At 42.7% G+C, this 26,550-nt stretch overlaps 1 protein-coding gene across 1 annotated transcript in view; it reads left to right on the top strand.

Annotated features, from left to right (window-relative positions):
* The window catches only part of RICTOR (RPTOR independent companion of MTOR complex 2), a 173,487-nt gene that overhangs the window by 75,356 nt on the left and 71,581 nt on the right, over window positions 1–26,550 (top strand). Inside the window, exons 7-11 of the mRNA XM_074952498.1 lie at window positions 13,076–13,202; window positions 14,845–15,014; window positions 15,916–15,983; window positions 20,490–20,557; window positions 26,109–26,191. Coding sequence (XP_074808599.1) covers window positions 13,076–13,202; window positions 14,845–15,014; window positions 15,916–15,983; window positions 20,490–20,557; window positions 26,109–26,191 — 516 coding nt within the window. The remainder of the gene's footprint in view (window positions 1–13,075; window positions 13,203–14,844; window positions 15,015–15,915; window positions 15,984–20,489; window positions 20,558–26,108; window positions 26,192–26,550) is intronic.

Raw genomic sequence — 26,550 nt, 5'->3', positions numbered from 1 at the left:
CGACCAGACTGTCTGGCTGGGTTCTGGCCAGCCGGGACTCTCGGCACCGCTCATCCTCAAGGAGAAAATATCGACAGGACCGCGGCAGGCATCGCCAACCGTCCTCGTCTCTGAGGAGGTACCGCAGTCAGTCATGGCACAGTCGTTGATGCCGTTCCTGCTCGGACTCCTGCTCCAAGTCTCCGCCAAGACATTGCAGCCCTGGGCGTCGGTCGCCGTTGCGGGTCTGCCCATTGAGGCCGTTCGTGGAGCAGCTGTTACCATCAGTACCAGTCCTCCACGTCGAGATTGCAGTCCCGTGTCTGATGTAGATCCCGGCTCCGCCGCTCCTCCTGGTCCAGAGACAGCAGATTTTATGCCAGCCTGGCCTCCATTCATAGCCGTCCTTCAATGGGTCAGGCCAGCCAACCCAAACAGCCGGCTCTGCCGGTGCCACAGCAGGTGCAGTGGCACTGAGCATCGTGGCTGGCCCAGTGGGCACTGTGGCCCCCGGCGGGAGCTTACTTGGTGGCCAGAGCTTCGGAAGCACTGTCGGCCTCCCTCTCCAGACCCCCAAGAAAGGAGTTGGTAGGAAGTGAGTCCTTGGCACCATGCCCGGAATCCGACCAGATGGTGGACCCTCCAGTGCCGGCCGATACCCGGAACATCGTACCGGCCTCCTTGCTCCACCTGGAGGAGGTGATTGCTGCCCCTCTGTCCCGCAGGAGGACTTCAGGGCCCATCAAGAACTCTTTAAGAGGGTGGCAGCAAGCCTCCGCCTTCAGGTAGAGGAGAGAGAGGAGCCCTCAGACTCCCTGTTTAACCTGCTGTCCCCGTCGTCACCAGGTAGGGTGGCCTTGCCCCTCCATGAAGGGGTGGCTAAGATTTCTAATGCCCTGTGGCAAACACCAGACCTATCTCTAAGAAGGTGGAACGCAAGTACTTTGTACCCACTAAGGGGCATGAATACTTGTATACCAACCCAGCACCCAACTCCCTGGTGGTCGAGTCAGTCAACCACAGGGAATGGCAGGGTCAGCCAGCCCCGACCGCAAAGAACAAAGACTCTCGGAGACTGGACTCTTTCTGAAGGAAAATTTATTCTTCTTTGAACTTCCAGTTATGAGTGGCAAACCTTCAGGCTCTCCTGGGCCGGTACGAATTCAATCTGTGGGGCTCTCTGCCCAAGTTTGAGGACTCCCTCCAGGAGAGTGATAGGCACTAGTGGAGGAAGGGGCAGTGGCTGCTAGGCGTCCCTGCAGGCAGCCTCGGATGCTGCGGACACGGCCCCACAATCCATGGCCTCTGCGGTATCCATGAGACTGGCATCATGGCTCCTGCTCTCTGGGCTGTCCAGCGAGGCGCAGTCTTCCATGCAGGATCTCCCGTTTGACGGGGAAGCTCTGTTTGCGGCAGAAACAGATATAAGGCTGCATGGCATGAGAGACTCCCTCACAACCCTCCAGACTCTGAGCTTCTGTCCCGGCTCTGGCAAAACCTAAGTTCAAACCACAGCAGACTCCCGGCCAGGCTGCCCTCCCGAAGTATGAGGCCGCCCATAAGAAGCAGAGGGACTATAAGAGATGCCCTCAGAGGCAGTTTTGGCCTGCCCCCCAGCCTGGGTCCTCCAAGGGCAAGCAGGTGGGGAAAAGGCACTTTTGATGGGACGCTCGGGAGCACCCCGCCAGTCCTCATCAGGGATCCACCCCCAATAAAGCTCCCCTTCTCCAACCGGTTGTGTGCTTTCCTCCCAGAATGGTCACGGCTAACCTTGGACTGATGGGGTCCTCAACACCATCTCCTGGAGTTACACCCTCCAGTTTACTTTCTCCCTGCCCAACCACCCCCCGTCCCTCTTGGGGGACTCCTCGCACGAAGCTCTGCTCGAGCAGGAGGTGGGGCGGCTCCTAGGACTAGGAGTGATAGAGGCGGTGCCCAAGGAGTTCATGGGCAAGGGGTATTACTCCTGTTTATTTCCTTATCCCGAAGGCCAAAAGGAGGCTCAGGCCCATCCTGGACCTGTGAGGTCTGAACCAGTACATGGTGAAACTCAAGTTCTGTGTGGTTTCCCTGGCTTGCATCATCCCCTCCCTGGATCCTGGGGACTGGTACGCTGCCTTCGATCTACAGGACGCGTAATTCCACATCCACCTATTCGAGGGGCTCAGGTGCTTCCTCCATTTCGTGGTGGGACAGAATCATTACCAATTCACGGTCCTTCCATTTGGTCTGTCCACTGCCCCCCAGGGTGTTTACAAAATGCATGTAGGTGGTAGCGGCCTACCTCAGATGGCAGGGGTTCCAGATATTTCCCTATCTGGACGATTGGCTTGTCCAGGGCACTTCCTGGTCGCAGGTGAGGGATCACATGGTGCTCCTCCTGTCCACGTGCACCGCCTTGGGACTGTTGGTAAACACCAAGTCCGTGTTAGTCCCGGTCCAATGCATAGAGTTTATCGGGGCACTCCTGGACGTGGTGTTGGCCAGGGCCTCTCTCCCGCCAGACAGATTCAAGACCCTGAAAGGTCTCATCGACTCGGTCACGAGGTTCCCGGTGACAACAGCCAGGGTTTGCCTGCAGCTCTTGGGTCACTTGTTGGCATGCACATACATGGTTCATCACGCCAGACTCAGGATGAGGCCCCTCCAGCTCTGGTTGGCCTCGAAGTTCTCACAGGCCCCTGACAGGATAGACAAGGTCCTCACCATGCCAGACTCTGTGATCACCTCCCTATAGTGGTAGTCCGCCCCAGACAACATGCTCCAAGGGGTCCCGTTCAGGGACAGGGCCCCATTGTTGGAACTGGTATCCGATGTGTAGGACCTGGGTTGGGGGGCCTATGTAGGGAACTTTCAGACCCAAGGCCTGTGGTTGGCTCAACATCTGACCCTACGTATAAATGTCAAGGAGCTCAGAGCAGTGTGGCTGGCGTATATGACTTTCCGCTTGCAGCTGGAGGGCAAGGTAGTCAGGGTCCTCACGGACAACACGGCCTCGATGTTCTGTATCAACAGGCAAGGCGGGGCACGATCCTCTGCCCTCTGCCACGAAGCCCTCAGGCTGTGAGACTTCTGTATAGCCCACGACAGCCACCCGAAGGCCTTCCACTACCGGGCACCCGGAACGAGAGGGCGGATCACTTGAGCAGGGACTTTTCCTCACAACACGAGTGGTCCCTCCACCCGGAAGGACCGCTGGCTCTTCCGAAGGTGGGGAACTCCCCAGGTGGACCTATTTGTGACTTGGCAGAACCGTCGATGCCCCCGGTTCTGCTCCAGGAGGGCCCGGGGAGGGGCGCTATCTCCGATGCCTTTATCCTGTCCTGGTCAGGCCAGCTTCTCTATACCTTTCTCCTGTTCCCTCTAATCAGCAGGGTGCTGGAGAAGATAAAGACGGTCAAGACCAGGGTCCTCCTGATTGCCCCAGCATGGCCCAGGCAGCTTTGGTACGGGACCCTCACGGGCCTGGCAGTAGCTCTGCCGTGGCCATTGCTGCTCCGCCCGGACCTGCTCTCTCAGGTGTTTACCAACAGTCCCAAGGCGGTGCACGTGGACAGGAGGAGCACCATGTGATCCCTCACCTGCGACCAGGAAGTGCCCTGGACAAGCCAATCGTCCAGATAGGGAAATATCCACAGTATGCATCCGATGAAGTGAGCTGTAGCTCACGAAAGCTCATGCTCAAATAAATTGGTTAGTCTCTAAGGTGCCACAAGTACTCCTTTTCTTTTTGCGAATACAGACTAACACGGCTGTTACTCTGAAACCTGACAATTGTTAACATGACCTATTAACTTTTTCTTTTTATAATCAGGCCATTTTAATCAGTCACTGATAAGTGGCATCAGTATTTTGTTGGGCTCCCAATGATACATCATGCACAGATCTTAACATTTCCCTTTTAAGGGGCTGTGGTAGAATTCAGACCAGGTAAGGTAAATCATCCCCTTCAGTGAGCAACAAATTTTCCCTCACAATGAGCAATTTGCCATTTAACTGATTTAACTCCCCATGTAATACTTTTTGTTTAAGAGCAAATACTTCTGGATCAGATTCTTGTAATGTTGTTAAATCAGTGTTTTCTGCTTGTGCTCAAGTGGTAATACCAAGGACTGGAATGAGTGGGACCTATACTGGAGCTCCACTAGCAGCAGCTTCATCCATCCTATTGTTTTTCTTGCTCACTTCCCGTGTCTGGAATGAGCTTTTACCTTAAGCACACATACCCACTGAGTTACCCAATTTGTTTGCTAGCTCCCATACACAGGACAAAAGGGCTTAATGGTGTAAAGGCTTTTGATCTGTACTGCAAAATAAATTCATACTCCACCAAGGGAGATATGTTGTCAGAGCATCACAGATGCACTGAGAGTTTGAACGTGTTATAGTTGCCGGTGCTTGTCCTTTATTACAGAGTGATGATACCTATCCTACAGCAGCCACTTCAGCATACGGGGCTGAGTGTGTACTACACCTGTACTGCACATGTTTAACCTAAACCGAAGGCACCCAAACCGTACATCTTATTTTTGGTGATAAGAGGACTCATCAACATATATTGTCAGACCCTCAGGGTGAAGCCGTTCAGAATTTAAAATATGTATTGCACATGGGATAAAATGGTTAGAGGCTCCTTTTCTAGGATACTTGCATGGAGTACCACAATTAACAGTCTCACAGGCAAAGATGAGGGTTGTTTAAGATGACAGACTTCAATTTGGTGCTCTTCCAGTAGCAAGGACCACTGTGTCAATCTAGGACTAGTCTGGTAAAATCAGAGATGGTATAGTGATACTTTAAAAGATACTTTAAAGGAGTATGAGCAGTGTACAATTGTGTCCCCCAATCCCATCAGACATCTTAAATGTGTCAAGCTCACCAAACAGTCGATAAATGTTTTTCACATTGGGTATACTACTTTCCAGCTCCATTCAGTATCCTGGAAGCATAAGCAATAGGTTTTCTTCTGTCATGATAGTCGTGAATTAACACAGCTGAAATGGCTGTGTCCCTGTTTGCAACAAACAATCCAAAAGGTTTTATATAACTTAGAGTGCTAAGAACTGGAGCTTTTGTTAAAGCCTCTTTTAACTTATATGCTACGGGGGGATGTCCATTCCCATTCTACCGTTTTTTCTGCAGGAGCTGGTAGAGAGGTGCAGCATTTGCTGTGTAGTCAGGGAAGAAATCCTGACAAAATCCTATCCTGCCCAGTGAGATAGCAGCACTGTTTCTGTGTTAGTGATTTTGGAGCTGCCCTTCCCTTCAACCTTTTGTTTTTCTGGAGCTTGCTGGCCAGGATGCAGGGTTAGTTCCAGGAAGGAAACCTCCTGCAAACAGGTTTCCAGTACATTTTAAATGGTTTTCTCTATCAGAAGTATGCACCAGAATATCATCTACATATTGCACAGCATTTTCTTAATAGGTTTAGCCCTAAGCCATTAGTAGGATTTTTTTTCAATCTATTAAACATTTCAATCTATTAAACAATTTCTTAGTTTTTATACTGTTAATCTTTTCCACTTACAAAACACCACCGTATAGATTTTTACTCCCTAATAACATTTACTTCACAGTTAATCATAACTCTTATAGTTTAATTTCCGCTTTTTATTTGCTATTGCATTATATTAGCCATATCAATTTCCACATGAAGTGTAACTGTTTTTGTGCTTAAAGAGTTTCCATGTATCCTTATCAATGTGACTTTCTCAGAGCCACCTTTAAGGGTCAATCTTTCTAATATGGTGTCTCTTGTGCACTCTCTTACCCCCCCCCCCCCCCCCGCTGTTTCTTAAGAGGTGCACTGTCTTTAGTTTTTCATTCTTTTCCTGCAGTGCTTTTAGCTGCTGTTTTATTACTGAAAAAGGATCTCTCCCCATTATCCTGGTTCTGGCTGGCCCTGCCACAGTTCTGACCATGTCCTCTGGCCCTTATTTAAGAAGATATTGAACTTTAACCCTTTTGGTGCCTCAATGCTTTTATAAATGCTAAATAACAAAACCACATGACACTAGAATCTGTGTTTGGCAAAACATCTCTATCCACTTTGCAACTTTGAATGAAAGATTTGGATAGATGATTAGTGGAATTTTTTTTAAAAGCCAATTTATTTCACACATTTTACATTTTCTTTTTAGATCTTTTGGTTTTTTTTAAATTCTGATGTCCATTGCTGTACTGTAAACAGTTTATTATGAAAGACCAAATAAATACTTTAAACTTGCTCAGTTTACCCTGCCACTGAGCCTCTGAACCTTCTTTCCTAAAATGGTTACCTTTGCAAATTGCAATTTATGAGCATATGATACTTTTAAGTTCCTCACATTTCTAAACTGCCATTTTGTTTTTATATTTATGCTTTAGATAAATTTTCACAGGCAAGATAACTTTTTGGGCCTTGGCTCTGCTAATTGCTGAATCCTAGCAATGTTTTTTTTTTTTTTTTAACTGCTATTTTCACTCCCTTATTTTCCTTAGTGTCTCAGCTATCTGCGACTTTAGTAAGCTCATTTACACTTACATTTTTCTTTTTCTGACAGGCAGTATTTCTGTTCTAATTTACAAGGTGTTGTCCCGCTTTTTTCTAACAGTCTGTTGTTTTAGCTGATCAGCACCCCTTGTGTTGCTCTTAATAATCTTTCTGCACAACTGAACGTAGGTTATGTCCCCATTTGTACATTTGGAAGTACTCAAGCCATATGCAAATCCCTATTTCCTTTTCAGTGATTTTTGACTAAATCATCCATAGTCAAATTATGATGTGTCTCTGCATGCAGCAGTCATTTACAATTGATTATTTGCAGACCATTTCTTTGGGAAAAGAGCCCATTTTCCTTCAGAGGATCTGTAAAGGCTACTGGGGCAAAAGTGTAGTGGGGGTAGTCTCACCACCTGACCAGCCCTTTGCGTGATTTGACTACCTGGTTTCCATTGGGTGTGACTACTAGAATTGTATTGCATTGCCATAAGTTAGTTTCATTATTAAACCAACCTTTTAACACTTTAACATCCTCATTAACAGTTCTGTTTCTATTGTTAACACTTCTGCAAACTTCGACTGTTCAGTTCCCTCCAAAATTTGCAGCATTAATTTGTGCAAAAGCTACTTTTTTAACTCCTCACTCTCTCTCCTTAAAAATCACTTGTTTATCTCCCAAAATGACACATTCATCAGCTGATTTCTCTCAGCAGCTCTGAGCTTATTTCTGTGCTTTTTGCACTCATTCTTCAAGGTGGTGCACTTTGCCTGCAAAGACTAGCTTGATCTGCACTATAGAGTTAGGTCAGTGTAAGGCAGCTTATGTTGCCCTAAGTGTGTCTGTCTACACTACAGTCTTGCTCCACAAAAGGTTTAGGGTGTACGTCGGTGTAGTTAGGGCAGCGCAGTGTCCATGTAGACGCTTACTTAACATGGGTTGTTGACTAAATTTTCTTTTCATTTTCATGGCTCCATCCCTGGCTCACAGCTCGGGCTGTCACACTTGGGTGGATGGGGGGCCCCAACTAGAGCCCAGCTGCCCCCTGGGCTCCCAGCTACCTGTTCCCAATGGGCTGCTGCCCAGGCTCCCCACTCCCAGCAGGGAGCCCTTTTTCCCCCCCGGTTTGCCCGCTCCCAGCCAGGCTGCTGTCTGGGCTCACTGCTCTGAACGCAGCTGCTAGGTGCTGAGGGCCAGGCCTCCCAGCTCCCCACAATGCAGCTGCTCTGAGAGGAGACAATAGCAGCATGAAATTGAGCCTGGCTGGGGCTCACAGCTGGGGCTGTCACCCTCGAGTGAATGGAGGGGCTCCAGCTGTGAGCCCTGCATGGCTGTCATTTTTCCACAATGCCCCACTTTAGTCACTGCAAGCACCTCTGGTGAGGATACACTCCATCATCAGCAGAAGGAGGGTAGTGTGGACACCAACAGCTGATTGAATGACTGTGATGGCTGTAGGTTGACCTAAATTAAGTCGACCTAATTTTGTAGTGTAAACACCCGCCCTTAGCCCCCAGGTACAATCCCTGTAACACAGCTGCCTTTGTCTGTGCTTTCTTTACCTTGGGATTGTTTAAGAAGGCAGTATTAATATTGGTCTCCTTGGTCTTATTCTTTAAAATTTCAGTGGTATTCAATGGACCTCTGCCATGCTTTGCCAAGAAGCTTTCTGCATAGGTATCCAAGGTACTTTCCATTTCTCTTTTGCTAGTGATTTTTACTTTAGGAGAGAAATTATAATGGCTCCAGAGGATAAGTCACTACACTTTACCCTGGGGTTTTAGAGCAACTGAAATTAATGTTGGTGGAAGTCCCTTCATGGTTTCCAGAATGTTAGAATTATTATTTATGAAAGGTATTACCACAACACTAATTGAACCATAAATTACTTTATTAAGTCCAAAGGCCACATAGTATTTATACAATTGCTGTAAACATATCTATCTGCCTGAAAACAAGCAGTCACTATATCCAAAACAGTAACAAAGTATTCTTAAGCATATGAGCAGTACGCTTACAAACTGGCCACACCGAGGGATGATCATCTCATTCAGACATGCCCTAGCATGATCAGCTAGAGTCTGACAAAGAACCATCAAATTCATAGCTCTTTATGCACCTCAGCTAGCTTTTGCAAAAAGTCAGTTTGAAGCAGTTCATCCTTGCTACTTTCCTTCTTCCAAGTCCTTCTTTTCTCCCCAGCCCTTTTGCTTACCAGTAGAACAGTGGGAGGGTTTGTGCTTGTTTCTTTTAAGACCGTTTTCCTCTGTCTTGTTTCTGCAGCTTTTCATGTTGTCAGTTACTTTTGAACCGTACATCTTTCCCACACTGTAAGCAATATTGCATATTATTCTCTTGACCTTTTACTTGCTGATTGGGGCCTTTTCTGTACTTGCCACAAACCATAAAGCGGATATTTTCTTAGCTTAAGTTTGCCTAACTTTAATTAACTATCCCTACTTGCCATGTAGTGCTATATATGTATTTAAAAGGCCCTGTGTACTTATGTCGTGTATTAGACCTAAAGTTTGTGACACAGCCCCACAGATTATATAGCAGAGTTGAACTGTGTTGTAATGTTTGGGAGAGCAGCTTCATTAAAGCAGGATTTATGAGCTTCACATGGCAGCCACCTCCGTCTAACCCCAGGAGTACTGTAGTCCCTTCTGCTGCTGGCTGCTCTTTCTACTCCAGTCTGCAACACAGTTTCCCTTCCTATGGGCCTTAGTAGCTCCGCAAGATGGGAGGCGCATTTCTGCAGTTCAGCAGCTGAGTAGCTGTCAAGTGGCTGCCATGCAGAGCTCTTAAGCCCTGAAGGAAGGAAGTAGCTTGAAAGGCCTTGTCTATACTACAGAGTTTTGTCAACGCAAGTTAAGCCGACAGTTTAAAAACTGGTGTAATTATATCACTTGTGCGTGTTAATACAACGCTCCTTCTGTTGGCTGAGTGCATTTACAGTCGGTGCTCTAGCATCAACAGTGAGAGCAGTGCACTGTGGGTAGCTATCCCACTCTGCTACTTGCCACCTTCTGCAGCTAGGAGTTGTGGCAAGGCAGAGTGAATCGCAGTGCAGCATGGGTGGGGGCTCAATGTCTCATGATGCAGTTCTTTCCGTCCCAGCATTCCATGGGCTTCCGACTGCGTTTTGTGACATTTTTCAATGGCTCCTGTTTACTATGTGCATGCCATCTCTGTGTGAAAGGATGGATCCTGCACTGCTCTCTACTGTTGTGGTCACTGTTATGAATACATCGCGGATGATCATGCAGTATATCATGAGCTTCCAATCTGAACAGGAATCAGAGTTGCCTGACCTGCTCTGTGTCATGGAAAGAAACAATACCAGATAACTTTTGGCATTCATGGAGCAGCTGCACACAGGGTACCGTCACTTTTGGGCTCAGGAAATGAGCACAGAGTGGTGGGATCGCATCATTCTCCTGGCAGAACACGTGCATGCTTGCTCCTCCCTGCGGCTGATACAGAACTGCTTTCCATGCCTTCTCCAAACTCCTCCCACACATTCTTTGCACTATCCTGGAACGTCTTGGTACCCTATTCACTCCACCCTTTCATACAGCTTTTGAAATGATAGCTGGACTTACACACCGCTATTAACGCCTTCACTGCCCTGCACTCTTATCTCCCTTCCCACCAAGTCTTGTGGGTGGTGTTAATTGGTATTTAATAAAAACAAACTCTCTGAAAGATAACCAATCTTTGTCTCCTACAGACGGTGGTTGCTGCTGGTAGTAAAATATAGTGGCAGTCTAATCATTTGCTGACTACAAATCCCAGTCAGGAATCATCACAATTTTTATGCAAGGTGGCAAGTTAACAAAGCATGGCAGAATGCAGTATAGAAGAACACATTATTCATGCTCATTGTCAAAATGTTGCCTCAAAACCTCCCTGATTTGAATAGCCCCCCAGCTGTGCACCTCCAATAGCCCTAGTATCTGGCTGCGCAGATTCAGCTGCCAGGTGATCCACCTTCACGCCCCACCTGGGGGGAACTTTTTACCCTTAGCCTTGGAAATATTATAGAGTGCACAGCAGGCTGCTATGACCACAGGAATATTTTGGTCATTTATGTCTAACCTGCCGTAAAGGCAGCATCAGCGTACTTTTAATCTGCCAAAGGCACATTCTATGGTCATAGTGCACCTGCTCAGCCTGTTGTTGAAGCACTCCTTCCTGCTGTCCAGGTTTCCCATGTAAGGCTTCAAGAGCCATAGGAGTAAGGGATATGCTGGGTCTCCCAGGATCACTATAGGCATTTCAACATTCCCCGACGGAAACTTCTGATCTGGAAACGAAGTTCCTACTTGGAGCTTTCTGTACAGGCCAGTGTTACTGAAGATGCATACGTTATGCGCCTTCCTGGACCACCCCGCGTTAATTCAGTGAAACACTCACAGTGATCCACAAGCACCTGCAATACCATTCAGAAGTACCCCTTTCTATTAATGTAGTCCATTGCAAAATAGGGAAAGAATAAGTTAAAAATTATTTGGACAAATTAGATGTCTTCAAGTCACCAGGGCCTGATGAAATGCATCCTAGAATACACAACGAGCTGACTGAGGAGATATCTTAGCCATTAGCGATTATCTTTGAGAAGTCATGGAAGATGGGAGAGATTCCAGAAGACTAGAAAAGAACAAAGATAGTGCCCATCTATAAAAAGGGAAATAATGACAACCCAGGGAATTACAGACCAGTCAGCTTAACTTCTGTACCCAGAAAAATAACGGAGCAAATAATTAAGCAATCAATTTGCAAACATCTAGAAGATAATAAGTAACAGTCAGCATGGATTAGGGCCAATATTTTAAATTCTGTCACCATTTTACACATCAGGGGTCATTGAAGCCAATCTCTCACTTCTGAGGGTAAACAAGGATGCAAGGGTGCATCTTCTGCATGCGTGCTGCTTCAGACCCAATCCCTACGCTGCTCGCCTTTGTGCCACTTTGATCCCTGCACAAGTGATTGCCAATTGGTGCGGAGAAAGTGGAGGAAAGAACCTTTGCAGAGGATTGGTGAGTACCTCTAGGAAAGTTTCCCTGAAATCTCTCTAGGATTCCCATGAAATCTTGGTGTGCCTTAACACACTGTTCTGCTGTACTGCTTAGCTGCAGAAGGAAATGTAGAGCACGCTCAAACGCCGCTAGTCTTGTACGTTTCTGTCCCTTCACCCACTTCTTGAATATACAGAGCAAAGGACAGCTCTACCTCATATAACCGAGGAGCATCAACTCAAAAAGTTCACTTACCAGGGCTCTCCTCTCCTGCATCATGCGCACCAGAGACAGACTGCTGCGACTGGGTAGACCCCTCTGGTGTGGAAAAGAGGTCCTGACTTGCTGCGCCACTGGACAACCCTGACGTGTGCGCCACATCGTCCTCCAACTCAACCTCCTTGTCCACGACTTCGTCCTCAGGGTCAGTCCACTGTCTGCCGCTTCCAGCCCCATTTGAAGTATCCCCAGGGCTTTTGGCAGTGGAGGTGGGGTCGCCACCAAGGATGGCGTCCAGCTCCTTATAGAAGCATCAGGTATTCAGCACCAGAGCGATGGTTTGCTTCCCTTGTATGCCTGCCTCAGCTCCTTTGTCTTCACACGGCACTAATGCATGTCCCATACGTAGTCTGTATCTAACAAGCCATGAGAAATCTGACAATCAGTATCGAAGTTCCTATGGCTTGAGCGGAGCTGGGACTGAGCAGCCTGTTCTCCCCACAGTGCCAGCAGATCCAGCAACTCAAGTGTGCTCGAAGCAGGAGAGCGTTTGCTGCATGGAGCCACCATGGTCAGCTGAGAAGATGCGATGTGAGCTGTCCATACCCAGCTAACAGAAAGTGGAATTTCAGTAATTTCCATGCCTTTAAAGGGGGAGGGGTGGATGCCTGTGTACATGGTGCAGGACAGCGGAGTTTGAACCACTGCCCAAAGCGGTTAGGATGGGCATTGTGAGGCACCTCCTGGAGGCTATTTAGAGCGATATAATCAAGCATTGTGTCTACACTGACACTTTGTCAATATAACTTTGCCACAAAAATCTCTACGCCTCTCGTCGAGGTGATTTTATTTTGTTGGCAAAGCAGGAGCATTTTGTCGGTAGAAGGAGCATTGCAGTTTGTACACCTCCACTGTTTTGTCGATGAAACCCGACTTTTGTCGACAAAACTGTCTAGTGTAGACAAGGCCTAAGATACTGCAGTCCATCTCTCTCTCTCTCTCTCTCTCTCTCTCTCTCTCTCTCTCTCTCTCTGTCAGTAAAATTTAACAGAGGCTCCTGCAGAAGTTCTGAGTAGGCTAGTAATCACTTTTTTCATTGCTGCTTTACCCTCTGGAACAATCTCCCCTTCCATTTTCTTAATGCCCATGTGCAGAAATTAAAATACAAACGGAGGAATAAGAGAGAAAACCAAAAGGGTCAGCCAAGAAGCTAAAGAGCAGAAGGCAGTGCTTTAGAGGATTTGTGATATAAGCAAGTAATATAAGGGGCTATATGTTTGGCTACATCATATTATACACATGATTCTGGACGTGGGTGTGCATGTGGCAACCTAGAAATTGCTCATCCTTTTTTGGTTTTTGTTCTTTTGGCAGATGATCACTGTGAATGCTTCCTTGTTCCCTAGCTCTATTACTAATTCCTTGATAGCAGTTGGAAATGATGGCCTTCAGGAGAGAGACAGAATGGTTCGAGCTTGTATTGCTATTATCTGTGAACTAGGTGAGAATGTTGAAACAATTATCAAATTCAATACAAAGCATCAACTCATCAAATCTTTAAAGGATCCTTTCTTTTGTAGGTTTTTACTAAAGTGCTTTTCCCCCCCAAGTAATCGAATATATTATAGTAGGTAGTTTGTAAAGCAGATAATCATGGGTTTTTTTTGTGAAAATGCCACAAATCTAGTGAATTTTTTTAGTTGTCAAAAAAGTCAGTCAATTTGAAATCGTCAGTTTAAAAAAAAAAAAAAAAACCACACCCAAAAAACAAAGAAATTGAGTTTTATCTTTGCCCTGAGCTCTTTGCCATTTTTTATGGTTTTTACAATTAACCTTTGCTATAAAAAAAAATAAGCCCCCCCACCCCGCCCCCCCATGTCAGCTGCTGTGTAAAAGACGCACACAAACTGGCAATAATTGTCTTCGTGGGAAGGGGAAACTGAAAATTACTAGGCACTGTCAAATGTGCAAATGAAGCTGCAAAATGTTTTCCTCAAGTACTTTTCAGTGACCATTACGTGTAATAATAGGTGGCAGTAGTTTCGGAGAAAAGTGCAAGTATTCAAGTTGGCCATATCTTTTTAATATGTTAATCCCCACATTTATTACTCATGTTAATATGCATTCCAATCAGATATTAAACTGTAACATTTAATTTGCATGAAAAGTTTTAAAATTGGTAATATCCACTGACAACAAAAAATAAGTCTGTTTTCAGAGATCATTTAGACAATGTGACCTTGATTGCATCCACCATGCTTTGTAGAATTAGTGTAGAACAGTTTCATTGAGATAATTTCATGCTAGTATCAACTGATGGGAAATAACTGTAACTGCTGTTTTCAAGATTTAAATTTTAGATTTAAAAAAGTAGAAACTGAACTATCTTTGACACATATACAACATTTATACCGCAGTGCAAATTCATTCTATTCCAAAAACAATATACCTATAATGAAATGTCCATGTACTCTTGTGCGTGTGCTCAGAAGCAAGCATATTCGTCTTTGTCAAGAAGCACTGTGTAGTGACTGACTCTTGCCAGTATTTATATTGATGAAATATTATTGCAATATGTCAGCAGCTGATGGGGGTATCAACAACATAACTTGACTTCATTAAAAGCTTTTTATGACCACCACCACCTGATAGCATTCACAGGAAAAAAAGTTTAGAAACAAATCTTTGATATATTAATCTCAAATATAATGGGTTGTACTCCTGATTTCTTGCTGCAAGTTCATAGATAATGCCATTACATATTCCAGTATTAGCCATAGTTAGCAAGATTCAAAGAGGCTTCAGAGGTTTATGTGGATAAGAATATCCAGGGTTTAAATAAGTGAATTCTAACAAAGAGTATTGGAAGGGAGCTAAAAATTTTTGCTTCAGGATTTAATCCATTCTCTAACTATTAGGGATTAGGATGAAACCTTCACGGGCAACCGGTTACCCCACATCTGCCTACTGTAGGGTTTCTTGCACTTTCCTCTGAAACATCTTTGGGGTGGTCACTGTTTGGGACAAGGTACTGAACTAGATGGATCAAGGTTCTGATCCAGTATGGCAGTTACTATATTGGAGGCACTTAAAATTTTTACTTTCGTTTGAGTTGTTAAATTGACGTTTTTCTCCTATTTTAGCACTTCAGAATCCAGAGGTGGTAGCTCTTCGGGGTGGACTAAGTACCATCTTGAAAAATGTGATTGATTGTCAATTAAGCCGAATAAATGAGGCTCTCATAACTACAGTTTTGCACCTCCTTAATCATCCAAAGACTCGACAATATGTGCGAGCAGATGTTGAATTAGAGGTAGTAATTTCATTTTCTTTTCCAGTCTTAAATATGTTATTAAATTATATTATTTATTTTGAAATCCTGAAGCGTGGGTGACTTGTCACATGCAAGATGCAGTACCATTTCAAAATAGGGAAAAAATGGAAGTGGACCACAGTTGCTGGTATAACTTATTGTATAGTAACTGAGGGCTTCACTTTGAGAATAAGCTTGACTCAAACCTATAATCAGTTGTTCCAGCTTCTAGGAAAAGAGCTGTTTGCTCTGTATATGAGAGAAATTAATAAGTTTCTGGATTTACTTTACCACTTCAAAATATGTGCTAGTGCACATTACTACATGAGCCTTCTGGTTTGCTTCTCTGGACAAGGAGAGGAATATATCTAGCTGTACAAGAATAAATTGATAAATCAGATGCTGATTTGTATCATGAATGTTAATAGAATTGAGCATCGTTGAGTTTTGAAATGAGAATTAGGCAGATACTTCGTGCTCATGGATATAAAGCTGTTTATTCTGTCTTGACTAATGTGTCCTTTTTGTGAACACAGTGTAGAATTTAATGCAACTCTCACTAGTAACTGAAAGCTGTCTCTGACAAGTGGGGATACAGTGCCATTTAGGCTAATAATTTCTTTCTTCCTGAAGGTGGGGAGTGGTAAAAGTTTGTTTTGGTTATTTTGCTACTAATTAGTGACATGAATAATTAAACCATAATAATTTACTGTTCACTTCAAATTTTATTCTGTACTCTACTATAAAAGTGTCCATTTTTAAGTGAAACACGTTATTTTAAAATCTTTAAATGGATAAATAAAAGCATAAATTGAAGACTTGAGAGGTGGGGGTGGGGAAGGAACAAAGATCTTTAATTTGTCAAGAGGATACACTTATGTGTGTGTTTCTATCTGCTTAGCGAATTTTAGCTCCATACACAGACTTTCACTACAGGCACAATCCGGACACAGCAGAAGGACAGCTGAAGTAAGTACTAGTACTATTTCTTGTGTCACAGGTTGTGGTAAAGTTGCAGTATTATAACTGAACATTTTTTTCCATTCTAAGAGATTTAAATATACTATAGTTCACAAAAGTAAAAGAATAAAGATTTATGGTAGCCTAGGTAAAATTAAAAGTGTAAACTGTGTAGCTTGTTGAGTTACTTATAAGTTAAACACTAAAAATTAAACGGGTTATAAATGTAGTTCTCTTTAAATTATCAAAGGCATGAATTAGAAATGGAGTTATAAACCTTGTTGTGTGAAGTAGAGAGTTTTGGTGTTAAGGAACATTGGACCCCTTTTGTGTCATTTCAGTAGTAGGCAAACCAGCCTTCAGGGTGACAGTCTAGTTAGTATAATACCCTCCTGGACTAACCTAACAACAAGAAGGAAGGGGCTAAACATAGTGCTAATGCTCAAGCATATAACCCTTAATGAAGGGACAAAAAGAGAAAAAAATTGCTGTATATCAATGCTAGAAGCCTGAGAAATCAACAAAAGTTAAGTGCTCATTCATCAGAAGAAACTGGTATTACTGAAATCTGGTAGAAATCACATGAATAGAATGTTAAAATTTCTGCATACACTCAGTTTAGGAAGGATGGAGTTTGCAGAAATGCTCTTCTAAACCAGGTAATGGTATCTTTGATGTAAATTAATTGACAGCTCAGCAGCACAGGACCTGGAATGTTCTTAGATAATTTTCTGACCAATAAAGCAAAGAGAGGGGGATTAGTAGAGGCCTAGTGTAGACCATCATATCAGACTAGAAAACAGGAGAAACAGTTCCATAAGCTTCTGTCTATAATATATAGATAGAGGGAAAACTTCATTACCTTGTAGGTTTTCAGCCTGGAGGACATATGCTCAAGGTGTCATTCTGCCAGTAGTAAGCCATCTTTGGAGTTTATGGCATCTCTGTGCACAACACTCTGAACTATGGGGTGTTTCCATGTCCCTGAAGCAGGGAGACAAAACAGTAGATTTGTCTGCATACAGAGGCTAGGCCCATACCATACTAAAGTTCTCCAGAGTTTTCTGCCTCCATTCCTGGGCAGAGAGCAATGTTGGACCAGGAGTGTAATAAGAACCTTATAGGTAAGATCTAATTTTCCCTTCTAAATTATAGATAATTTTGTAACCGAGTATTATACTCAACTTTGGGTAATTTAGTATTACATATCTTTTTTTGACATAAAACAATTGATGGCTCAACTAAAAATTAGTGGTTGCCTATGTGCCAGTAATCACAATCTGAGTACATTCGTTAGGTTCAAACAGAATATAATCCCAAAATGTAACGTATTTGGCACTTTACAATGCCAGTTTCCCAAAGCTGAAAAATTACAGCAAAATTGATTTGAAGGAAAAAATTTAATTGGGAATTGTTTAATAATGTTTGCTAGATAATTAAACCGGTACAAGTCTGTAATCAGTTAAGAAGGCTATTTAAGGTTTTTAAAAAAAAAAAACAAAAAACCTCAAAACATCCTGCCTAATAAGCGAAGTGAAAATAGTGACAAAATACAGTATATAAACATGGAAAAAAGTTGACAGCAAGGACTATAAATTATGAAGTACAGACATCTGAAAAAGGAAGCTAAAGAGAATGAGAATTTTAAAATTTTATTAAATTCAGGAAAAGAATAAATTCTAGCAATGACATAGGTTCATTTCTAGATGGAGAAGGTAGAATTGTAAATTATGATACTGAAAAGGCAAAAGATTCAATAAATATTTCTGACTGTATTTGGAAAGAAGTTGGATGATGAATTCATATATTATTAGTAAAGGAATAGTTTGTATTGAGCAGTAAGTTGTTACATAGCACCAATTAAAGTAAAATATTGTTAAGTCTGCAAGACCATTTAACTTGCACCCTAGAGTTCTTTTTTAAAAAAAAATTGTTCAAGGAGTTCTCTGAACCACTGACGTTGGTTTTGTTTTTTTAAATAATTATTGGAAAACTGAGGAAGTTCAGCAGGACTGAGGAAAAAAACCTAATATCGTGCTCCTATTTCAAAATGTAAATTGGTTAACCTGGGCAACTATTGGCCTGTTAACGTGACATTAATTCAGAGCAGAATAATGGAATGACTGATATGGGATGCCATCAGTAAAGAGTTAAGAGATTTGAAGCATAACTAATGACAGTCAACATGTTTTTTTGGAAATACATCTTGTCAAACTTGATATTATTTTGTGGTCATATTACAGGTTTGGTTGATGGAAACTGACAATATGCTGTTTATTTATAACATTTGAACAAGTACTGAACAATATTCTGATTACAAAATTAGTGCTATATAAAATCAATATAACACGTATTAAAGAAAATAAAAACTGGCTAATTTGCAGATCTCAAAGTAATTATTAATGGGGAATCATAATCAAATGTGGGTGTTTCTGGTGTGGTCCCATAAAGGCTGTGTTCTTGGCTCATTCCTATTCTGTGCCTCTATCAGTGAGCTGGAAGAAAATGTAAAATTGTTGGTAAAATGTGCATATGACCCAGACTGGGTAAGTAAGGAGAACAGGTAATTTATACTGAATAATCCGGATTGCTTGGTAAAATGGGCTCATTAAAACAACATGCCTTTTAATATCTAATGCAGAGACCTACATCTAGGAACAAAATATAGTGGTCATGTTTATGTAAAGGATTGTGAATTGCATCCTAGAAAGCAGCGACTCTGAAAAGGACATCGATATCATGATAAGTAACTGAATATATGTTGTCAGTACAATGATGTGGCTAAGAAGGCTAATGAAATCCTTGGCTTTACAAACACAGAAATATCACATAGCAATATGGAACTGGCATCACTTTGTATACCACCTATGTGAGGCTGTTGTTGGAATCCTAAGTGCAGTTCTGGTGTCCATACTTAAGATGTTGAAAAAATTGGAAAGGGTTTAAAAAGAGCTACAAATCATTTGAAATATGGAAAACCTACCTTACAGTAAAAGACAAGCTAAATAGATTGAGCTTATCAGAGAAGTTAGGGACAACTTCATCATGGTCTAGAGATACTTGTATGGGCAGAGTATTACTGAGAGTAAAGGGGTCTTTAATATAATATAGGCAAATCAAGAGCCAGTGGCTTTATGTTGAAGCTGGACACATTCAAATTAGAAAAAAAGTGCAAATTTTTACCAGTGATTTTAATAATTACTCATTGTGTCATCTTACCAGGGTTGTCATAGAGTCTCCATCGCTTAATTTTTTAAATCAAAAGTGGGTGGCTTTCTAATAGATCCTCTAGCTCAATCAGAAATTGTAGGCTTGATGCAGGAATTACTGTATAAAACTGTGATATGCATTATGGAGGTCAGACTATAGACCCCTTTTGGCCTTAAAAATCCATGGGTATGGTTGTGTGTTATACTACCAGAAAATTAGAGGGGGTACAGCCCATGGTAGATGGGATCTTAGTGGCTTTATGATGACTTTTTTGCCTCCCTGATTCTGGGCTGTTCTGGAGGTTGGAGTGGCCCTAGCATAATTTTTGGCAGTGCTGCCCAAAATATTCACAGCGATGTGCTCTGGCCCTACCCTGCACCCTCTATGTTGGGCCTCCCAAGAGATTGTGTCTAAGGCTGCTATGGCAACATTATGTAGTCTTTGTGTTCGGAGAATTCTGTGCCAGCCAGTGAAATGACTTCATGATCACTTTATGCTGCTACAGCTGTGTTCAGGGGTTGGTCTATGGGGGAGAATCCCTTTCTGTGAATTCTGTGAAGCCGCGTAGTTCTTTGTGTAGTTGACTGGGGAATATCTATAACATTTACTATTACAATAACTTCTCTTGGCTTGATGGTCAAAAATGCCAAGGTGCATCCTTCTGAAAATGTTTTGCCAACTGAAGAAAAATCTGCTATCCAAATGCTTATAAAGTTATGTGACTTCTTTATAAAATTATTGTGGGATTTTATTTTGGTCTATGATGGTAGTGGTCTAAATCAGAACTTACATCTTCTCAAATACATTTTTCAACAGAAAAGGCTTGAATGTTTTATCTTAGGGGTTGTTGCCTATCACAGTAGTATAAAAGTTCATTGTTAACCATAGTAAAGAATGTGACAAATAACGATGACACCTCTGTATGAATCACTTGCTAAATATTTTTAAAACCTGATCTTTTATCCCCTCCACTACCTTTAAAATTGAAAAAATCTTGTTTATAATTGGCTTTTTCATTTTTAGATTAGAGAAGCATTCCATGGCTAGCAAGGTAACTCGCTAGGGAGATTGGGTTCTTTAATTTTACAAGAAAAAAAGTCATAAAATTAAAACTCTGATTCTGTAATCTTTATATTATAAATATGGAACCTGAATTTTTTATGTTGTGTCCCATTCCCCATCAAAAAGCCTGTAATAGTTAGTTGTACTCTTGTTTGAAGTGACTAGTAAACAAAGTACTGCTCTAGGTTTAACAGTAACGTAATGGTAGTATATCTGTCTGGCATTTTGTTGTTTTTATAACAGAGAGGACAGAGAAGCACGCTTCCTAGCTAGCAAAATGGGAATAGTGGCAGCATTTCGGTCATGGGCAGGTAAGTGGTTTGTTTTTTTTCACCCCACCCCTACCCCCTATTTGTGTGCAGAGAAGGGAGTTTAAAGAGTGAGAGAATGGCTCATTTAAATATAGAATCTGTTCCTATGAGTCTGTGTATTGTCTTCATCAGTACCTTGTCTGCAATGATATTAATGTGTTTTGATGTGTCAAATCAGATGGGGTTCCACTATGTGGTGTGCTCTGATTGTCATTCCTCACCAAGAGATGCAACTCTTGTTGCCAATTTGGGAATTCCGTATCCGATATCTGTTTACTTTAGCTGTGTTTCCTGATATTTGATGGGTGAGGCTGATGATCACCGTAGTCTAAAGTTTTATCTACACTGGAGATCTGCCCTATTCACTAACCAGTGCAAATAACGCCACTGTTTGCCTGCCTGAAGAGTTTGCACCAGTGTAGCCTCACCAATGACTGGCCACCGATTGGGGATTTGCCCCAATTACAGCAATGTAGACATCACCTAAGGTTTTTGAGGGATTTGCCCCAATTACAGCAATCAGTGGCCAGTCATTGGTGAGGCTATGCTGGTGCAAACTCTTCAGGCAGATGTCTGATTAGAAACATCTAACAAACCATTTCCCTGGTTGCCTCTTATACAGCCTCCCTCACCCACACACTGGGAGCTAGCTTAAAAACCTGAAAGGCCCTTCAGAAGACTAAAGGAACAGTGGGCTTGTAATATGCCACTTCCCTTGACGTTTTCTTTATTATTTGTCCCTTTTTTCTGCCCCTTTGGTTCCACTCCCCCCATAATTTTAGTTTTTAAGGTGTACTTATAAAGGATTTTTAAAAAGGGGTTGTGCCCTCTTTTGCTGCTTTCATACATAAAGGTGGCTTTAAATATTTTAAAACAAATAAAAAGCTAACTTTTTCCTACTTGTGTTTTTTACCTTTATAAATATCAGGAATGTAGAATTGGGAGGGCTCAGAAGTGCATATTGTGAGCTGTGGTATAAGGGTGTTTGGACAAAACCTTCCTTCTATCCAAAAAATTAGTCATTGAAATATTTACAGAAGTAAATACATTTAATTTTTGAAGTTTGTCTAAAAATCCCTTCCCTTCTCACTTGCTTAACTTTCACTTTTAGCTTTCGTGATTTCACCATTTCAGTAGTTTTCCTAGTCATCCGTAGTTTTCCAGTCTCAAATGGAAAATACCTTTTTAAAACAAATACATAAACTTCAGGCTTTTTTGTACATCAAAGAATTGAAAAAGGTCAGAAGCCCAAATTTTTGTTCATTGGAGATTGAATTTAAGACAGAGCATGCATGTTTTTTGGCAGTCATTGACTCATCCTGTTGGGCTGTTCCATACCTAATTTCTCTGTTACTGTATTTTATAATACAGTGATAACTTAAGGGTGCTTCCACTTTCCAATATGATAAACATATCCTCGGAAAGTGTATTCTTCTTCAAGTAGTGTCCACATAGGTGCTTCACTTCAAGTGCTTTGTGAGCCCTTGACTCGAGATTTTTCAATAGCAGTGTCCATTTGGCCTACTTGTGTATAGCTATATGGGACTGCACAGGTGAATCACCCTCAATTTCTTCTCAACTGTCTCAGCCTGAGACTGAGGCCTAGCTTGTCTGCCTTGAGCATGCTTCAGCTAACTCTTTGTTTATAATTTAGTATTAGGTGGTAGTTTGTTAGGTAGTTAGTAGATACATAATGAGAGGATTAACTTTATTCCGCTTTCTCCCTCTGGAGACCCTTACTCTCCTGGCAGGGCATGCCCAGCTCTCTAGGATTCAAAAGTTCCCTCTGTTGTCAGAAAGTTAGTGACAGCCCCTCTAAATGTGTCTGCTGCCTGATCATAGAATCGTAGAATATCAGGGTTGAAAAGGGCTTCAGGAGGTCATCTAGTCCAACCGCCTGCTCAAAGCAGGACCAATCCCCAACTAAATCATCCCAGCCAGGGCTTTGTCAAGCCTGACCTTAAAAACCTCAAAGGAAGGAGATTCCACCACCTCCCTAGGTAACGCATTCCAGTGCTTCACCACCCTCCTAGTGACAAAGTTTTTCCTAATATCCAACCTAAACCTCCCCCACTGCAACTTGAGACCATTACCTGCCTCGGACAGTTACGTATATCCCAGATGTGTAACTTCTGCCTGGCCCTTAAATCTAGAGCAAGGAAGAATCAGGAGACCAGGTTGAAGCTAATGATGCTGATTGAAGCGCTCCCTTTTATCTGCTTCAGAATCAGGTTAGGAGACCCTCCCTGAACATCTGTGTCTAGGCACCAATTGACTTTGGTGCAGATCTCCCCCTAAGAAATGGAAGACTGTTAAGATCCCAGTGATGATTCCCAGAAGCGGAGCTCTGGCTCTCATCATAAGGAGGCTGCTCCCAAAAACCTTGGTCCCCCTGCTGAGTCCATGGTATCGGAAGCTTCGACCTCTTGGTTCAGCGCCTTAGAGGCGAAAGACTCTTTCTCCAGTACTGGCAAGTCTCTGAGCTCTAAGGAGAAACAGTGCTCCGACAGAACCCCAGTAGTATCTACAAAGTACAAGGAGGGCAAGGACAAGCATTCATCCAGACTGGTACCATCAAGTACAACTCTGTCATTGATACCTCCCCAATTGGGACCCTTGGTACCATGCAAACTAAAGCATTAGACATCATCGATGCCTATTTTGTTACACTTTAAATCTGTGGTACTCTCTGCTTCAATTGCCAAGCATGCTACCGCATCAGCACCAATCCTCCGCTTGGTACCACAGGAATTTAGATACCCAAAAGACTTATTAGTGGCAGATGAACCAGAATCTCCACTGCTCATGGTTACTGAATGCCTCTCAATACTGAGACCCTGGTCTCTGGACTACTGTCGCTCTCTGGTACTGCCAGGCTCTCCACCCTTTTCTGCTGGTGCCCCCCTATCCATTGGAGGATATCAAGAAGGTGAGGGAGACCTATTCAGTCTCTTCCATGTCACTACAGGGTTCTCATAGCCATCCATACAGAAATCAGTTCTTTGACACTCATAGAGAAGACCTTTGGTGCACAACACCAAAGGTGGTGGCACCAACCCTGAAAGCCACCCCTTCTCCTATATGGGCCCCTGCAGTGGCCATACTGCGATGCCTGGGCTGCATACAGACAGCAATTTGCCCGGCCACCAGCTCCGAAGAATTGGGAGGCTAGAGATGCTCAGTCTTCTCCTCCTTAACTGGGACCCCAACACAAGGAGATGTTTGAGGAAAAGGAGGCTAGAGCAGATAAAGAAGCCATCCATCAAACTCCTATCTCATCTTCTGCAGCTGATGTGATCATGCCTCCACCACCATCTGTGACCAATGATTTCTAGCAGGTTCAAGACCTTATAAAGGGGGTAGCTGATGATCTTCAAATACCACTCAAGGAGATGAAGGATTAGCATCACAAATTGCTTGATGTTTTACAATCAGCAACACCCACTGGAGGTATGTTACACTTTAATGAGGCACTCCTGGACTCAGCAAAAACTGTTTGGCAACACCTGCAACTGTTCTACCAACTTGCAAATGGGTGGATACAAAAATACTATGTCCCCTCCAAGAACACTGAATTTTTGTTGTTCCACCCCTCACCTAATTCTCTGATGGTAGAAGCAGTGAATGAGTTCATTAAGCAAACACTGCTCCAAGTGTACCCCATATAACAAAGACCAAAAGTGCTTGGACCACTTTGGTTGGAAATCCTGTTCACCTGACACAATACAATTTCAGGCTGCAAACTATCAGCCGGTTGTGGTAAAATATAATTTCACAAAGTATAATAAATATGTGGCTTTCATTGATCATATTCCACAGGAACACAGAATAATTTCAGGCTATTGTCACGGAGGGTCAGTTATTAGCCAGGACATCTTTCCAAGCATCATTGGATGCCGCACACACTGCTGCCAGGTCCATCTCTATGGAGGTAGTTATGTGCAGGGTGTCATGGCTCCAATTCTTGGGATCGTGAGAGTAGTTCAGAAAACTGTTGAGAACCGCCTCTTCAGTGGTCGAAAGTTCTCAGAAACCACAGATGACTCTCTTCACATGCTAAAGACTCCTGCACCACATTAAAATCTCTGGCTATATATACTCCTGCAAATAAAAGATGATTTAGTAGGTTACAGACTTCCCAGAGATCTTGCTTTGCTCAGATCTCTGAGTTTCACAGATCCACTGAACTGCCCAGAAAGAGACATAAGTTCCAAAGAAAGAGGGGTGCTCTTCCTTTTTCAGCAAGTACCCAGTCACTATCAAAACCACATTTTTGATGGCTCAGTCAAGTGTTTGAATCCTCTCACGCTTCTAGTTCAGCAGCTGCAATGCTTTGCCCACATACCCCCTTTTGGGGACTGCCTTTGCCATTTCCATCATGCCTGGAGGTGGATCTGTACAGCCAAGTAGGTCATAGAAATTATAGCATTGGGCTACACCATCCAACTACCCTTCTTCCCCATCCCTATGCATGGACCCTTCTCATGAGCTTTTACTGAGACAAGAAATACTCTCTCCTTTGATTAGGATCCATAGATCTGATTTCAGCTCCTCACAAAGGAAAGGGGTTCTATTTGAGGTATTTCCTTGTGCCAAAGGAGGACAGAGGGTGGACACTGATTTTTGGATCTTAGACTACTAAATACATTCTTAGTCTCAAAAGTTCAGGATGATGACTGGCAGCTATAAATCACTTCACTAGAGGCAGATTGGTTTTCGGCCCTCAACCTACAAGATCTCTATTTCCATGTAGTGATACACCCATCTCACAGAAAATACCTATGCTTAAATACAGGCCAGGAACATTTTCAGTACCAAGTACTTCCCTTCAGCCTCCCCTCAGCGCCAAGGTGTTCTCAAGGCTCCTAGTGACGGTGATCACTTACCTTCTTCGGGAGGCGATTTTAGGCTTCCCATACTGTGACAACTTGTTCAAGGGCTGATTTTACAAAGCAGTATGATCATCCACTCAGATGGTTTCTTTCTTTTTTCGAAGAATTAGGTCTTTAGCTCAGTGTAAGAAAATCTACATTAACCCCCAGAATTGAGAGGGAGTGTCTGGGATAAGATAGCAATGCACTTGTGTCCATAATAACTAACTTGTAGAAAGGAGAAGAGAAATTAGAGAAACAAGTACAAAAATAAAGTTGGACAACCTCATTTTGTTTACCTTGTATTGCTTTTCCTTCATTTAAAATTAATTTACAACTGAAGCTCAGTCTTATTGCTTGCAAACAAATTTAAATTTCTGTGTACAGGAGGCAGAGCAATCTGTTACATTTTAATTTAATAATTACACAATTATCAGAGTCAGAATACAAGGAGCTGCATAGGGACCATAATTATTGAGAAATAACTAGTGAATATGCAAAGCTCACATGGCCTGTTGCTGGGGATTGCATAACTAGAGGGAAAACTGCAGTTATGATTTAGTAACTGCATAATCCTATGAGACAATTGTTTAGTTATTTTTATTAGTATTTCAAACAGTGTTTTTTAAAGCATTTGTTGTTTTGATTGAGACACTAATTATATATTTTGTGTGTTCTAGGTATTATCAGTTTATGCAAACCTGGCAACTCTGGGATCCAGTCTCTTATTGGGGTACTTTGTATACCAAATATGGAAATACGGGTAGGCAATAAATAAGATAATTACAGAGGGAATAGTATTCTAAAACTGTGTGCATTTGTGTGTGTTTCTTGTGTATTTTTAACCCTTAATTTTAACATTAATGGTAGGACGATTCGTCTAGTGGTTAGGTTGCTTGCTTAGAACGTGAAAGAGCTGGATTCAAGTCCTCCACAGATTTCCTGTGTGATCTTGGATAGATCACTTATCCTCTCTGTATCTCAGTTCCCCTTCTGTAAAATGAAGATAATAGCAGTTCTCTGCTTCACAAGGGTGTTGTGGGGATAATTACATGAAAGATCATGTGGCAGTCGTATACTACAGTAAACAGGGCCTTGTAAAGAGCCTTGGAAGGATTAGAT

Source organism: Natator depressus, chromosome 5, assembly GCF_965152275.1.
Source record: "Natator depressus isolate rNatDep1 chromosome 5, rNatDep2.hap1, whole genome shotgun sequence".
Lineage (NCBI taxonomy): Eukaryota > Metazoa > Chordata > Testudines > Cheloniidae > Natator > Natator depressus.
Note: the sequence above shows the minus strand (reverse complement) of the source record. Positions and strands in the feature narration are given on the sequence as shown.